Raw genomic sequence first — 17,134 nt, forward strand, 5'->3', positions numbered from 1 at the left:
AGTCAGGCACAAAACTCCTGGAAAGAGCATCTGCCTTCACATTCTTTGAACCTGGCAGGTATGAAACCACGAAATTGAAACGAGAAAAAAACAACGACCAACGAGCCTGTCTAGGATTCAAACGCCTGGCAGACTCAAGGTAAATGAGATTCTTGTGATCAGTCAAGACCACCACACGATGTTTAGCACCCTCAAGCCAATGACGCCACTCCTCAAACGCCCACTTCATGGCCAAAAGCTCCCGATTACCCACATCATAATTGCGCTCGGCGGGCGAGAATTTTCTAGAGAAGAATGCACATGGCTTCATCACCGAGCCATTAGAACTTCTCTGTGACAAAACCGCCCCCGCTCCAATCTCGGAAGCATCAACCTCAACCTGAAAAGGAAGTGAAACATCTGGTTGACACAACACAGGAGCAGAAGAAAACCGGCGCTTAAGTTCCTGAAAGGCCTCCACAGCCGTAGGAGACCAATCAGCAACATCAGCACCCTTTTTAGTCAAATCAGTCAAAGGTTTAACAATACTGGAAAAATTAGCAATGAACCGACGATAAAAATTAGCAAACCCCAAGAACTTCTGAAGGCTCTTAACAGATGTAGGTTGTGTCCAGTCACAAATTGCCTGAACCTTGACGGGATCCATCTCAATAGTAGAAGGAGAAAAAATGTACCCCAAAAAAGAAATCTTCTGGACTCCGAAGAGACACTTTGAGCCCTTCACAAACAGAGAATTGGCCCGCAGAACCTGAAACACCTTCCTGACCTGTAGAACATGAGACTCCCAGTCATCAGAAAACACCAAAATATCATCCAAATACACAATCATAAACTCATCCAGATATTCACGGAAAATATTGTGCATAAAGGACTGAAAGACTGACGGAGCATTGGAGAGTCCAAAAGGCATTACCAAATACTCAAAATGGCCCTCAGGCGTATTAAATGCGGTTTTCCACTCATCACCCTGTTTTATCCGCACCAGATTATACGCACCGCTAAGATCTATCTTAGTGAACCACCTAGCCCCCTTAATGCGAGCAAACAAATCAGTTAATAATGGCAATGGATACTGGTATTTGACTGTAATCTTATTCAGAAGGCGATAATCTATACAAGGCCTCAGGGAACCATCTTTTTTTGCCACGAAAAAAAAACCTGCTCCCAGAGGGGACGAAGATGGACGAATATGTCCCTTTTCCAAGGACTCCTTAATATAATTCCGCATAGCAGTATGCTCTGGCAGTGACAGATTAAATAAACGACCCTTAGGGAACTTACTGCCAGGAATCAATTCTATAGCACAGTCACACTCTCTATGAGGAGGGAGCGAATTGAGCTTAGGCTCCTCAAAAACATCCCTATAGTCAGACAAAAACGCAGGGATCTCAGAAGGAGTAGATGAAGCGATTGAAATCGGAGGTGCATCATCATGAACCCCCTGACATCCCCAGCTTAACACAGACATTGTTTTCCAGTCCAGGACCGGATTATGAGTTTGTAACCATGGCAGACCAAGCACTAGTACATCATGTAAATTATACAGTACAAGGAAGCGAATCACCTCCTGATGAACGGGAGTCATGCGCATGGTCACTTGTGTCCAATACTGTGGTTTATTCATAGCCAATGGTGTAGAGTCAATTCCCTTCAGAGGAATAGGAACTTCCAGAGGCTCCAGACTAAAACCGCAGCGTTTAGCAAATGACCAATCCATAAGACTCAGGGCAGCGCCCGAATCCACATAGGCATCGACGGAAATGGAAGACAGTGAAAAAATCAGAGTCACAGACAAAATGAACTTAGGCTGCAGAGTACCAATGGCAAAAGATTTATCAACCCTTTTTGTGCGTTTAGAGCATGCTGATATAACATGAGCTGAATCACCACAATAAAAACACAATCCATTTTTCCGCCTATAATTTTGCCGTTCACTTCTGGACTGAATTCTATCACATTGCATAGTCTCAGGTGCCTGTTCAGAAGACACCGCCAACTGGTGCACGGATTTGCGCTCCCGTAAACGCCGATCAATCTGAATGGCCATAGCCATAGACTCATTCAGACCTGTAGGCGTGGGGAACCCCACCATAATATCCTTAATGGCCTCAGAAAGACCATTTCTGAAGTTTGCAGCCAGGGCGCACTCATTCCACTGAGTAAGCACCGACCATTTCCGAAATTTTTGACAATATATTTCCGCTTCATCATGCCCCTGAGAGAGGGCTAATAAAGCCTTTTCAGCCTGAATCTCCAGGTTAGGTTCCTCATAGAGCAATCCCAATGCCAGAAAAAACGCATCCACACTGAGCAATGCAGGATCCCCTGGTGCCAATGCAAATGCCCAATTCTGAGGGTCGCCCCGCAGGAAAGATATTACAATCTTGACCTGTTGAGCAGGGTCTCCAGAGGAGCGAGATTTTAAAGAAAGAAACAATTTACAATTGTTCCTGAAATTCAGGAAGGTAGATCTATCTCCAGAAAAGAACTCTGGAATAGGAATTCTAGGTTCAGACATGGGAGTGTGAACAACAAAATCCTGTATGTTTTGAACTTTTGCCGCGAGATTACTCAGGCTGGAAGCCAAACTCTGGACATCCATGTTAAACAGCTAAGATCAGAGCCATTCAAGGGTTAAGAGGAGGTAAGAAGCAGCTAGACAGCAATTAAGGGCTAGGCAGCAAAACTCTGAAGGAAAAAAAAAAAAAAAAAATTTCCTTTAAACACTTCTTTTTCTCCTGCTTCAGCCCAAACAATTAACACCTTGTGGGCCGGCTATACTGTCATGAATCCCCAATGGCTAGGGATAGCACAGGACAAGCAAAGTACAAATAAATAACGGACGAGCTCTAGGGTGATGGAACCTGGGCTGACCGCTGCCCTACGCCTGACAAACGCAACTAGAGATAGCCAGGGAGCGTGCCTACGTTGGTTCTAGACGCCACGCACCAGCCTAAGAGCTAACTAGCACTGCAGAGAAAATAAAGACCTCACTTGCCTCCAGAGGAATAGACCCCAAAAGATATAGTTGCCCCCCACATGTATTGACGGTGAAATGAGAGGAAGGCACACACATAGAGATGATATATATAGCTTTAGCAAATTGAGGCCCGCTGTAAACTAGAAAGCAGAACGATACAAAAGGGGACTGAGCGGTCAGCAAAAAACCCTAATCAAAAAACCATCCTGAGATTACAAGAACCCATGTGCCAACTCATGGCACATGGGGAGAACCTCAGTCCACTAGAGCTACCAGCTAGCATAGAGACATAATAAGCAAGCTGGACAAAAAACCAAACAAATGAAAATCAGCACTTAGCTTATCCTGAAAGATCTGGGAGCAGGTAGGCAGGAACCAAACAGAGCACATCTGAATACATTGATAGCCGGCAAGGGAATGACAGAAAGGCCAGGTAAAATAGGAAACACCCAGCCTCTGATGGACAGGTGGAAACCAAAGGCCGCAACCCACCAAAGTCACCCAGTACCAGCAGTAACCACCAGAGGGAGCCCACAAACAGAATCCACAACATCTATGGCTATGGCCATTCAGATTGATCGGCGTTTACGGGAGCGCAAACCCGTGCACCAGTTGGCGGTGTCTTCTGAACAGGCACCTGAGACTATGCAATGTGATAGAATTCAGTCCAGAAGTGAACGGCAAAATTATAGGCGGAAAAATGGATTGTGTTTTTATTGTGGTGATTCAGCTCATGTTATATCAGCATGCTCTAAACGCACAAAAAGGGTTGATAAATCTTTTGCCATTGGTACTCTGCAGCCTAAGTTCATTTTGTCTGTGACTCTGATTTTTTCACTGTCTTCCATTTCCGTCGATGCCTATGTGGATTCGGGCGCTGCCCTGAGTCTTATGGATTGGTCATTTGCTAAACGCTGCGGTTTTAGTCTGGAGCCTCTGGAAGTTCCTATTCCTCTGAAGGGAATTGACTCTACACCATTGGCTATGAATAAACCGCAGTACTGGACACAAGTGACCATGCGCATGACTCCCGTTCATCAGGAGGTTATTCGCTTCCTTGTACTGTATAATTTACATGATGTACTAGTGCTTGGTCTGCCATGGTTACAAACTCATAATCCTGTCCTGGACTGGAAAACAATGTCTGTGTTAAGCTGGGGATGTCAGGGGGTTCATGGTGATGCACCTTCGATTTCAATCGCTTCATCTACTCCTTCTGAGATCCCTGCGTTTTTGTCTGACTATAGGGATGTTTTTGAGGAGCCTAAGCTCAATTCGCTCCCTCCTCATAGAGAGTGTGACTGTGCTATAGAATTAATTCCTGGCAGTAAGTTCCCTAAGGGTCGTTTATTTAATCTGTCACTACCAGAGCATACTGCTATGCGGAATTATATTAAGGAGTCCTTGGAAAAGGGACATATTCGTCCATCTTCGTCCCCTCTGGGAGCAGGTTTTTTTTTCGTGGCAAAAAAAGATGGTTCCCTGAGGCCTTGTATAGATTATCGCCTTCTAAATAAGATTACAGTCAAATATCAGTATCCATTGCCATTATTAACTGACTTGTTTGCTCGCATTAAGGGGGCTAGGTGGTTCACTAAGATAGATCTTCGCGGTGCGTATAATCTGGTGCGGATAAAACAAGGTGATGAGTGGAAAACCGCATTTAATACGCCTGAGGGCCATTTTGAGTATTTGGTAATGCCTTTTGGACTCTCCAATGCTCCGTCAGTCTTTCAGTCCTTTATGCACAATATTTTCCGTGAATATCTGGATAAGTTTATGATTGTGTATTTGGATGATATTTTGGTGTTTTCTGATGACTGGGAGTCTCATGTTCTACAGGTCAGGAAGGTGTTTCAGGTTCTGCGGGCCAATTCTCTGTTTGTGAAGGGCTCAAAGTGTCTCTTCGGAGTCCAGAAGATTTCTTTTTTGGGGTACATTTTTTCTCCTTCTACTATTGAGATGGATCCCGTTAAGGTTCAGGCAATTTGTGACTGGACACAACCTACATCTGTTAAGAGCCTACAGAAGTTCTTGGGGTTTGCTAATTTTTATCGTCGGTTCATTGCAAATTTTTCCAGTATTGTTAAACCTTTGACTGATTTGACTAAAAAGGGTGCTGATGTTGCTAATTGGTCTCCTGCGGCTGTGGGGGCCTTTCAGGAACTTAAGCGCCGGTTTTCTTCTGCTCCTGTGTTGTGTCAACCAGATGTTTCACTTCCTTTTCAGGTTGAGGTTGATGCTTCCGAGATTGGAGCGGGGGCGGTTTTGTCACAGAGAAGTTCTGATGGCTCGGTGATGAAGCCATGTGCATTCTTCTCTAGAAAATTCTCGCCCGCCGAGCGCAATTATGATGTGGGTAATTGGGAGCTTTTGGCCATGAAGTGGGCATTTGAGGAGTGGCGTCATTGGCTTGAGGGTGCTAAACATCGTGTGGTGGTCTTGACTGATCACAAGAATCTCATTTACCTTGAGTCTGCCAGGCGTTTGAATCCTAGACAGGCTCGTTGGTCGTTGTTTTTTTTCTCGTTTCAATTTCATGGTTTCATACCTGCCAGGTTCAAAGAATGTGAAGGCAGATGCTCTTTCCAGGAGTTTTGTGCCTGACTCTCCTGGAGACTCTGGGCCTACTGGTATCCTTAGGGATGGGGTAATATTGTCCGCCGTATCCCCAGACTTGCGACGTGCATTGCAGGAGTTTCAGGTGGATAAACCGGATCGTTGTCCACCAGAAAGACTGTTTGTTCCGGATGATTGGACCAGTAGAGTCATCTCCGAGGTCCATTCTTCTGTGTTGGCTGGTCATCCTGGAATATTTGGTACTAGAGACTTGGTGGCCAGGTCTTTTTGGTGGCCTTCCTTGTCTAGGGATGTGCGTACCTTTGTGCAGTCTTGTGAAGTGTGTGCTCGGGCTAAGCCTTGCTGTTCTCGGGCCAGTGGGTTGTTGTTATCCTTGCCCATCCCGAAGAGGCCTTGGACGCACATTTCCATGGATTTTATTTCTGATCTCCCGGTTTCACAGAAAATGTCCGTTATCTGGGTTGTGTGTGACCGCTTTTCTAAGATGGTTCATTTGGTGCCCTTGCCTAAGTTGCCTTCCTCCTCTGAGTTGGTCCCTTTGTTTTTTCAGAACGTGGTTCGTTTGCATGGGATTCCGGAGAATATCGTTTCGGACAGGGGATCCCAGTTTGTGTCTAGATTTTGGCGGACGTTTTGTGCCAAGATGGGCATTGATTTGTCTTTCTCGTCTGCATTCCATCCTCAGACGAATGGCCAGACGGAGCGAACTAATCAGACCTTGGAAACTTATTTGAGGTGTTTTGTTTCTGCTGACCAAGATGACTGGGTTGCTTTTTTGCCACTGGCCGAATTTGCTCTTAATAATCGGGCTAGTTCTGCCACGTTGGTCTCTCCTTTTTTTTGTAATTCGGGGTTTTATCCTCGTTTTTCCTCTGGTCAGGTGGAGTCTTCGGATTGTCCTGGAGTGGACATGGTGGTGGACAGGCTACATCAGATTTGGAATCAGGTGGTGGACAATTTGAAGTTATCTCAGGAGAAGACTCAGCAGTTTGCTAATCGCCGTCGCCGCGTGGGTCCCCGACTTCTTGTTGGGGATTTGGTGTGGTTGTCTTCTCGTTTTGTCCCTATGAAGGTCTCTTCTCCTAAGTTCAAGCCTCGGTTCATCGGTCCTTATAGGATCTCGGAGATTCTTAACCCTGTATCTTTTCGTTTGGATCTCCCAGCATCGTTTGCTATTCATAATGTGTTCCATCGGTCGTTGTTGCGGAGGTATGAGGTGCCCGTTGTTCCTTCGGTTGAGCCTCCTGCTCCGGTGCTGGTGGAGGGAGAATTGGAGTATGTTGTTGAGAAGATCTTGGATTCTCGTGTTTCCAGACGCAAACTCCAGTATTTGGTTAAGTGGAAGGGTTATGGTCAGGAGGATAATTCCTGGGTGGTCGCCTCCGATGTTCATGCGACTGATTTGGTCCGCGCCTTCCATAGAGCTCACCCTGATCGCCCTGGGGGTTCTCGTGAGGGTATGGTGACCCCTCCTCAAGGGGGGGGTACTGTTGTGGATTGTTTGTGGGCTCCCTCTGGTGGTTACTGCTGGTACTGGGTGACTTTGGTGGGTTGCGGCCTTTGGTTTCCACCTGTCCATCAGAGGCTGGGTGTTTCCTATTTTACCTGGCCTTTCTGTCATTCCCTTGCCGGCTATCAATGTATTCAGATGTGCTCTGTTTGGTTCCTGCCTACCTGCTCCCAGATCTTTCAGGATAAGCTAAGTGCTGATTTTCAGTTGTTTGGTTTTTGGTCCAGCTTGCTTATTATGTCTCTATGCTAGCTGGTAGCTCTAGTGGACTGAGGTTCTCCCCATGTGCCATGAGTTGGCACATGGGTTCTTGTAATCTCAGGATGGTTTTTTGATTAGGGTTTTTTGCTGACCGCTCAGTCCCCTTTTGTATCATTCTGCTTTCTAGTTTACAGCGGGCCTCAATTTGCTAAATCTATATATATCATCTCTATGTGTGTGCCTTCCTCTCATTTCACCGTCAATACATGTGAGGGGGCAACTATATCTTTTGGGGTTCATTCCTCTGGAGGCAAGTGAGGTCTTTATTTTCTCTGCAGTACTAGTTAGCTCTTAGGCTGGTGCGTGGCGTCTAGAACCAACGTAGGCACGCTCCCTGGCTATCTCTAGTTGCGTTTGTCAGGCATAGGGCAGCGGTCAGCCCAGGTTCCATCACCCTAGAGCTCGTCCGTTATTTATTTGTACTTTGCTTGTCCTGTGCTATCCCTAGCCATTGGGGATTCATGACAGCTTCCTTGGTCAGAGAGAAAGGAGTATCCTTGAGGCAGTCATACAAGGGTTGCATGTGGAGAGAAGCATCCAGGATCCAGGGGCGGCAGTAGGATACAAGTCCAAGGAAGGACTGCAGCTGTGGGGACTTGGTTGGCAGAGAATATATTTTCAAATTCAGTTTTAACCATTTCTTTCACAAGAATTCACACTGCAGGCTGGATACGCATAGTATGAACAACGGCGTCCCATGCTGCAGTCCATCTGCTCAGTGGTTTGGGAACAACGGGCAGCTATATGTCCTGGCCTGTGGCACCTCCAACAAATAATATCACCCGTAGGGACCTTGGACACCACCTCCCCCGCCCTTTGTAACCTTGGACGCGCCACCCCTTTTTGGGACTCCGCTCCCTTCTGGGACCCCCAGTACGGCATGGGTTGTCTCCTGGAGGAGCCTTCCAACCCTTGGTATCTCTCGACCAGTCCGATCAGTTCGTCGGCATTCTGGGGATCACCCTGGGCAACCCAATTCTGTATGGACCTTGGGAGGGAATGCACAAACCGATCCATCATCACTCGTTCCACCATCTGTGCAGGGGTACATGACTCTGGCTGCAGCCATTTCTGGACCAGGTGCAACAGATCAAACATTTGAGAGCGAGGCGGTTTGTCCCGGTGATAGGCCCAGCTGTGAACTCGCTGTGCCCTGACAGTCAGTGTCACCCCCAAACGTGCGAGAATCTCGACTTTCAATTTGTGATACTCTTTGGCATCCTGCAAGGTCAAATCATAGTATGCCTTCTGAGGTTCTCCCGTCAGGTATGGCGCCAGTACCTCTGCCCACTGCTCTGGCGGGAGTTTTTCCCTCTCAGCGACCCTCTCAAACACCGTCAGGAAGGCCTCAACATCATCCCCAGGGGTCATTTTCTGCAATGCGCGTCTTACCGTCTTCCGGACGTGGGTGTCATCAGCCAAACCTGGGGTTGGGACACTCCTCTTGCCCTGAATGGCGGTTGCCAGAAGCTGCATCTGCTGCCGTTGCTCCTGCTGGTTCTGTTGCATCTGCTGCCGTTGCTCCTGCTGGCTCTGCCGTTGCTCCTGCTGGCTCTGTTGTATCTGCTGCTGGCTCTGTTGTATCTGCTGCATCAACAGCCTGTTGGTCTCTTGCTGCCGTTGCTCCTTCTGTGACTGCAACTGGACCAAGTGTTTCAGCAGGTCCTCCATTTTCCCCGGCAATGCTTGCTGGCTTACAGCCGACTTGACCCAGGACATCCAATAATAGACTTATGTCTCCACTGGGAACGCTGCCCGCACGTCTACCACCAATTGTAGGGATTTCACTCACTCAGGTGCGACGGCTGACACTCAGGAGGCATGTTCCTTTAAAGTTCACAGGGTTTATTACGTCATAAACCACATGGAAAAATAACAGCAAACAAATAGCCTTAAGTTCAGGAAAAGCAAAACAAAGTGTCCAGTCCACCAGGCTCAGTCCTCTAGCCTTAACACACTCAGGAGGGTTTCACCTCTACACATATCCTCTGTGTTAAGCATTTGCCTGTCTTATATAGAGCTAACCACACCCAGTAACCCATCACATGATTAGCCATGTGGTCTGACATCACCACAGGTCCTGGAACACACATATATACATGGTTATATACAACAAAGAAATACTCCGGGCTACATTACAGCAACAAGGCACTTATGTGGCACATACCTCCCGTCGACTACACACCCTTTAGCCATGCTACAATATATATATATATATATATATATATATATATATATATATATATATATTAATTTTCCCCAGACATAAAAAAACATATATTATGAAAACTTTTATACATTTAATATAATATTTTCACAAATATTTATGGGACCTATCCATATTATCACCACTGTTTTCCTGCAGTAGTTTTTATTGCTACCATGATGACTTTATATTTGTTTCACCACCTTTTTTTGTTCATCTTGACAAGCTTTATTCAAACTGAAAACTGATGGGTCATCCAACAGCTCATGTGCCTTTATCCGCGCCTTGATTTGAAAACACTGTCTATTTAGGTTTACACATGGAGTTTGCCTTGCAATTCTGGTTTGTCCTGAGAAACAAGTTTGTTAACTTTGAAATGTATTGACAATAAACAGCGTTTAATCCTTTCTGGTCTCCTGGTCCCATCCGACGATCCCTGGATTATATCCATCGATGTCTATGGTAACGCAGAAAATCCAAATCCTCCTGCACTTTCTTCATCCTGTCTCTACCTGCGGGTCTGCAGCAGCTATATTGAAGTGTACTGTGCTGTTGTGTTTTTACAACCTAGCTATGTGAGAAGTTTGCGATCTCTCAGCATCTTTGTTACTAGGATAAGACTCTGTTGCGCTATTGGTTTTCCAGTTTGATCTCCACTACACAACCCAAAAGCGCCATTTAGCAGAGCAGTGTACTCTGATGACAAATGCACTTTTGCTCCAGTCACATTAAGTAAATTAAAAATATGTCAAGACCATTACAATTTTACATACAGTAAAGTCATACTGCAGGAAAGCATATAGCTGAAGCCATAATCATGAATGCATTTACAACTTACCATCCAAAGCAAAATACTGCGAGGTAAACGCCAATAATTGTGGCAATGCCATGGCGGATAGTGGCATGTGCGTGTCTGGGACTTAAGTACATGCGGAACCACACAGCAATGACAAGAGCAAGTAGCTGACATGTCACAAAGTTGACCTAAAAGAAGAAAAAAAAGATTTTCTGACTTTATTTCAAGCCATCCATAGAGTTATGGCTTCTGTTCATAATGGAGGCATAACCGCCATGGAAAATGTTTATATTATTATATATATATATAATTATATATGCACACATACTCAACTACGTGAGAAAGTGTTTGCCCCTTCCTGATTTCCTATTCTTTTGCATGTTTGTCACACTTAAAATGTTTCAGATCACCAAACAAATTTAAATATTACACAAAAATACACAAGATGCAGTTTTTAAATGAAGGTTTTTATTATTAAGATAAAAAGAAATCCTAACCTACAGGGCCCTCTGTGAAAAAGTGATTTCCCCCTAAACCTAATAACTGGTTGGGCCACCCTTAACAGTAACAGCTGAAATCAAGTATTTGTGATAGCTAGCAATGAGTCTTTTCCAAACCTCTGGAGGAATTTTGGCCCACTCATTTTTGCAGAATTGTTGTAATTCAGCCACATTGGAGGGTTTCCGAGCATGAACTGCCATTATAAGGTCATTCCACAGCATCTCAATTGGATTAAGGTCTTTCATAGGTGGACTTGCTGGTGTGTTTTGGATCATTGCCATTTTGCATAACCCAAGTACGCTTCAGCTTGAGGTCACAAACAGATGGCCAGACATTCTCCTTCAGGATTTTTTGGTAGACTGCAGATTTCATAGTTCCATTTACCACAGGAAGTCTTCCCGGTCCTGAAGCAGAAAAACAGGCCCAGATGATCACACTACCACCACCATATTTTACTGTTGGTATGATGTTCCTTTTCTGAAATGTTCTATTACTTGTACGCCAGATGTAATGGGACATACACATTCCAAAAAGTTCAACTTTTGTCTCTTCAGTCCACAGAGTATTCTCCCAAAAGTCTTGGGGATCATCAAGATGTTTTCTGGCAAAACGGAGACGGACCATTAGGTTTTTATTGCTCATCAGTGGTTTTATTCTTAGAACTCTGCCATGAAGGCTGTTTTTGCCCAGTCTCTTTATTATGGTAGAGTCATGAACACTGACCTTAACTGAGGTAAGTGAGGCTTGCAGTTCTTCGGATGTTGTTGTGGGGTATTTCCTGACCTCTTGGATGAGTCATCACAGCACTGTTCGGGTAACTTTGGTCAGGAACGTTCACCACTGTTCCATGTTTTCGCCATTGGTGGATAATGGCTCTCACTGCGGTTTGCTGGCGTCCCAAAGCTTGACAAATGGCTTTATAACCTTTTCCCAGACTGACAGATTAAGTACTTTGTTTCTCATTTGTTCCACAATTTCTTTGTATCGCGGCATGATGTCTAGCTTAAGTGATTTCTTGACTGAGAAAAGGTGTGGCAGTAGTCAGGCCTGGGTGTGGCTAGGTAATTTGAACTCCCCTTCCCAAAGTTGTGATAAACCACAGTTAAAACATAAATTAAAAGGGGGATGGGGGCAATCACTTTTTCACATAGGGCTCTGTAGGTTTGGATTTCTTTTTTCCTTTAATAGTAAAAACTTCTGTTATCTTTGTCTAATATGTAAATTTGTTTGGTGATCTGAAACATTTAAGTGTGACAAACGTGAAAAAGAATATGGAATCAGGAAGGCGCAAACTTTTTAATACAACTGTAAATACTGTAATTTTTTAAAGCCAACATATATTAAAAGTATTATTATTGGCAAATAAGCTAAACCAATGGAATGAAAATGACAACACAAATGTGAACAGAGTTTTAGTTATCCTCAATGCTGAACAAATTCAAAAATCCAGTGCAGAAATGTTCTACTTCTTCTTTGATTGGAGAAAAAAATATATATATATATTGAACCCATTGCACAAATAAGTCATGCGACATTACTTTTAAATGTATTGTTCTACGCTAGAAAACTGTCAAAGGGGGATAATAAATTGCCCTAAAGTATTTTATCTCTGTGTTGTACATCATATTATTTCATTGGTCTCATACTGGAATAAAGTGCATAAAACCAGTACTTTATAAGACAACCTTTTCATTGAGTACAAAATAATTCATATCTGTCAGACAAACACTTATTATATGACCAGTCAGGTGTCTAAATTGCAGACATGACCAGTTCCATGTGCATGTCTGCATAGCAGATAGGTGTAGGAGCTGTCTGCTCTTACATGCGCTAGACTGGGCCATTTTACATATACAGTGGGGGAAATAAGTATTTGATCCCTTGCTGATTTTGTTAGTTTGCCCACTGACAAAGACATGAACAGTCTATAACTATAAGGGTAGGTTATTTTAACATTGAGACATAGAATAACAAAAATAAAATCCAGAAAATCACATTGTATAAATTATATACCATATATACTCGAGTATAAGCCGAGAATTTCAGCCCATTTTTTTAGGCTGAAATTGCTCCTCTCGGCTTATACTCGAGTCATTCCCAGGGGTCGGCAGGGAAGGGGGAGCGGCAGCTCTCTAATAATACTTACCTGCAACTGGCGCGGTCCCTGCAGGTCCCTGGTTCTCTGGGCGCTGACAGCTTCTTCCTGTATTGAGTGGTCACATGGTACTGCTCATTACATTAATGAATATGCGGCTCCACCCCTATGGGAGTGGAGTCAGGTCCATATTCATTACTGTAATGAGCAGTATCATGTGACCACTCAATACAGGAAGAAGCTGTCAGCGCCCAGGGACCTGCAGAGACCGCGCCAGGAGAAGGTGAGTATAACGGGGGCATATTCACCTGTCCCACATTCCACCATCGACGCCGCTGTGTCTTCTGCGTCCTCTGCAGTGACGCTCAGCTCAGGTCAGAGGGCGCAATGACGCGATTAGTGTGCGCGCCGCCCTCTGCCTGAACAGTCAGTGCAGAGGACGTGGAAGACACAGCGGCGCTCGGCGGTGGAATGTGAGACAGGTGAATATAGCAAGTGCGGGGGCCTGAGCGACGAGAGGTGAGTATGTGATTTTTTTTATTGCAGCCACAGCATATGGGGCAAATATCTCTATGGAGCATCTTATGGGGCCATGTGCGTTATATGGGGGCAAATATCTCTATGGAGCATCTTATGGGGCCGTGTGCAGCGTTATATAGGGCAAAAATTTCTATGGAGCATCTTATGGGGCCATGTGCAGCATTATATGGGGGCAAATATCTCTATGGAGCATCTTATGGGGCTATAATCAGCATTTGTGCAGCACTGTATGGGGCAAATGTCTGTATGGAGCATCTTATGGGGCCATAATCAGCATTTGTGTAGCATTATATGGGGCAAATGTCTGTATGGAGCATCTTATGGGGCCATAATCAGCATTTGGGCAGCATTGTATGGGGAAAATGTCTGTATGGAGCATCTTATGGGGCCATAATCAGCATTTGTGCAGCATTGAATGGGGCAAATGTCTCTATGGAGCATATTATGGGGCCATCATTAACCTTTGTGCAGCATTATATGGGGCATATTTTAATATGGAGCATCTTATGGGGCCCATCATAAACTTTATGGAGCATTATATGGGGTGTATTTTGTATAGAGCATCTTATTGGGCTCATCGTGAACTGTATGGAGCATTATATGGGGCTCCTGATTCAATATGGATATTCAAAAACACTTAACCTACTGATGTCTCAATTAATTTTACTGTTATTGGTATCTATTTTTATTTTTGACATTTACCGGTAGCTGCTGCATTTTCCACCCTAGGCTTATACTCGAGTCATTAAGTTTTCCCAGTTTTTTGTGGCAAAATTAGGGGTCTCGGCTTATACTCGGGTTGACTTATACTCGAGTATATACGGTACATTTATTTTTATTTTGCAGTGAGAAATAAGTATTTGATCCCTCTGGCAATCAAGACTTAATACTTGGTGGCAAAACCCTTGTAGTTGATGATGAGGTTTGTGCACATCAGGAGGAATTTTGGTCCACTCCTTTTTAGATCATCTCTAAATGATCTGATAAAGTTAAAGGCTAGATCAGAAGCTCTTAATGCAAGCCTATGAGTGCCAGAACAAGGTTCCCATAGAATTGCATTGAGAAGTGACCCCCGCACGGCTGCATAAAACACTGGAGCTGACAACAGGTCACTTTTGCTGGAGATTGACAGGAGTGAGAGAGACATTTTTATTACTGCAAAGTCAAAAGTTTACATACATTTAATTAGTATTTGGTACCATTGCCCTTCTAGTTTCAACTGGAAATACCATAACCCTACACCAGATGATCCCATAGTGCTGTTTTACTCTGGATGTGATGAGAGATCATACATTGCTCATGTGGTCCTGTTTTAGAACCCCCCCCCCCCTCCCCCCAATACATGGCACATCATCAACGACTTCCTATGGGTGCTGGATTCACTTGTTCCTACTGAGCATACATTGTCTAGCAACACATGCTCAGTGATACTGCAATCAAGGGAGCAGAGCTACAGCACATGCTCATGCTCAACTACAGTTAAGGTATCTTGGTAAAATGAATTAATTTCAAAGAAACTTCAGGAGCTAGTTGCTAGAGACATAAAGTGCTTTATTTCTATTTTATGAAGCCCCATACTAGCATGTAAATTGCAAACATTTTAATTATCTATGCAATTAATATAATATTAAATTGTGGCACAACTCTTTTCTCACAAAATCCACTACTGTGAAAGGTATGGTGTCCATCTTGATAATTTTCAAATGCATCCAGTGCTGAACATAGTGTACTGTTCGATCATATTATAACAATTATTACTTATGCGGTTGTAACTATTTCCTGACAGACTGTTATATTCAAACAGCAAAATATTGGAAGCATCTGATTATACACATCCAACACACGCTTATGAAAAGGTCAATGATAACCAGTGACCTGCTATATTTCAGTTCTAAAAAGGAATTAAAGGGGTTGCCCACTACTTGGACAACCCTCTTAGGTGCTTGAGTCCTTTGGGTAAAATAATTTTTTAAAAAAAGCTTATACTCACCTACCGCATCAGCGCCACTCCAGCGATGTTAGCAGAGTCTTCAGGCGCTCACATGACGTGGATGTGACACGCAATCACTGCAGCCAATAAATGGTCGCTGTCTGGTTGCAGCCTTTACCATTTCATCAAAGTGGACATCCACTTTGCTGGAATATTGAAGAGCAGCAGCCGATCTGCAAGCGCTGGTTAACTGTAGTACTCACATCTATATATATACATCTATATATATAATCGTCTAAGGGGCACTTCCGTCTGTCTGTCATGGAAATCCCGCGTCGCTGATTGGTAGCGGCCGGCAGGCCACGACCAGTCAGCGACAGGCATAGTCAGGCCGTGAATTCGCCCCTTCATACTCTCTGTCAGTGCCCCCTCCAGTCAGCGCTCACACAGGGTTAATGGCTGCGTTACACCGCGTTATGCCGCGGTGTAACGCAGTCCGTTAACGCTGATACTAACCCTGTGTGTCCAACCTTTTACTATTGATGCTGCCTATGCAACATCAATAGAAATAAGATCTACTGTTAAAAATAATAAACATAATAAAAAATCATTATATACTGACCTTCTGTCGCCTTTCTCGCTGCTCCTCGCGACGCTTCGGTCCATGCATTGCGGTCTCGCGAGATGATGACGTAGCGGTCTCGCGAGACCGCTACGTCATCATCTCACGAGACCACAATACATTCTTGGAACCGGAGCGCTGCGAGGAGCATCGGTAAACGCCTGAGCTGGATCCGGGGGCCGACAGAAGGTGAGTATATAACTATTTTTTATTTTAATTATTTTTTTAACAGGGATATGGTGCCCACATTGCTATATACTACGTGGGCTGTGTTAAATACTGCATGGGCTGTGTTATATACTACGTGGCTGTGGTATATATTACGTGGCTGGGCAATATACTACATCGCTGTGCTCTATACTACGTGGCCTGTGTTATATACTGCATGGGCTGTGTTATATACTACGTCTCTGTGCTATATACTACGGGGCTGTGCAATATATTAGGTGGCTGTGCAATATATTACGTGGCTGGGCAATATACTACGTGTCTGTGCTATATACTACGGGGCTGTGCTATATACTAGGTGGGCTGTGTTATATACTACGTGGGCTGTGTTATATACTACGTGGGCTGTAAGCTACTTGGCTGTGCTATATTTCTCTGCTGTATCTGTGCATCATGAATCGTGGTGTAAAAGAGGGGGGCCCACTGAGACTTTCACCCAGGGCCCTCAAAAACCTGGAGCAGGCCGTAGCTTCACTGATTGTTCGCGGCAGGGTGTGACCAATCAGCGACAGGCGCAGTCCGGCCGCAAATTGGGGTGGAATTTGAACCACGCTTCGCTAATTGGTGGCACCCGGCCGGCCAAATCCTGTGAATAAATTGCATTATTCTGAATACTTCATAAATATACTACATACATATTCTAGAATACCCGTTGCGCTAGAATCGGGCCACCATCTAGTGATATAATAATGCCCTCTGAGCGCTGGGAGATCCGGTGCTGACATCACTGGAACGCGCCGCTGTCGGTAGAAAGTATAAAGCTGCTCTTATTTTACTCACGCATTTAAAAGGGTGTGTCTAAGTACTAGACAACCCCTTTAATATTATTCAACACCTCAAACCTGTTCGACATGAAGTCCATACAGTATAGTGAAATATAAAAAG

General features: G+C 44.4%; 1 protein-coding gene across 3 annotated transcripts in view; it reads right to left on the reverse strand.

The window, feature by feature from the left end:
* MBOAT1 (membrane bound glycerophospholipid O-acyltransferase 1) overlaps window positions 1–17,134 on the reverse strand; it is a 143,879-nt gene that overhangs the window by 108,390 nt on the left and 18,355 nt on the right. For all 3 annotated transcript variants that reach the window (XM_077269957.1, XM_077269958.1, XM_077269956.1), the window contains exon 2: window positions 10,376–10,521. In XM_077269957.1, coding sequence (XP_077126072.1) covers window positions 10,376–10,467 — 92 coding nt within the window. In that variant the 5' untranslated portion in view covers window positions 10,468–10,521. The remainder of the gene's footprint in view (window positions 1–10,375; window positions 10,522–17,134) is intronic.

The sequence above is a fragment of the Ranitomeya variabilis genome, chromosome 6 (assembly GCF_051348905.1).
Source record: "Ranitomeya variabilis isolate aRanVar5 chromosome 6, aRanVar5.hap1, whole genome shotgun sequence".
NCBI classification, from domain to species: Eukaryota; Metazoa; Chordata; class Amphibia; order Anura; family Dendrobatidae; genus Ranitomeya; species Ranitomeya variabilis.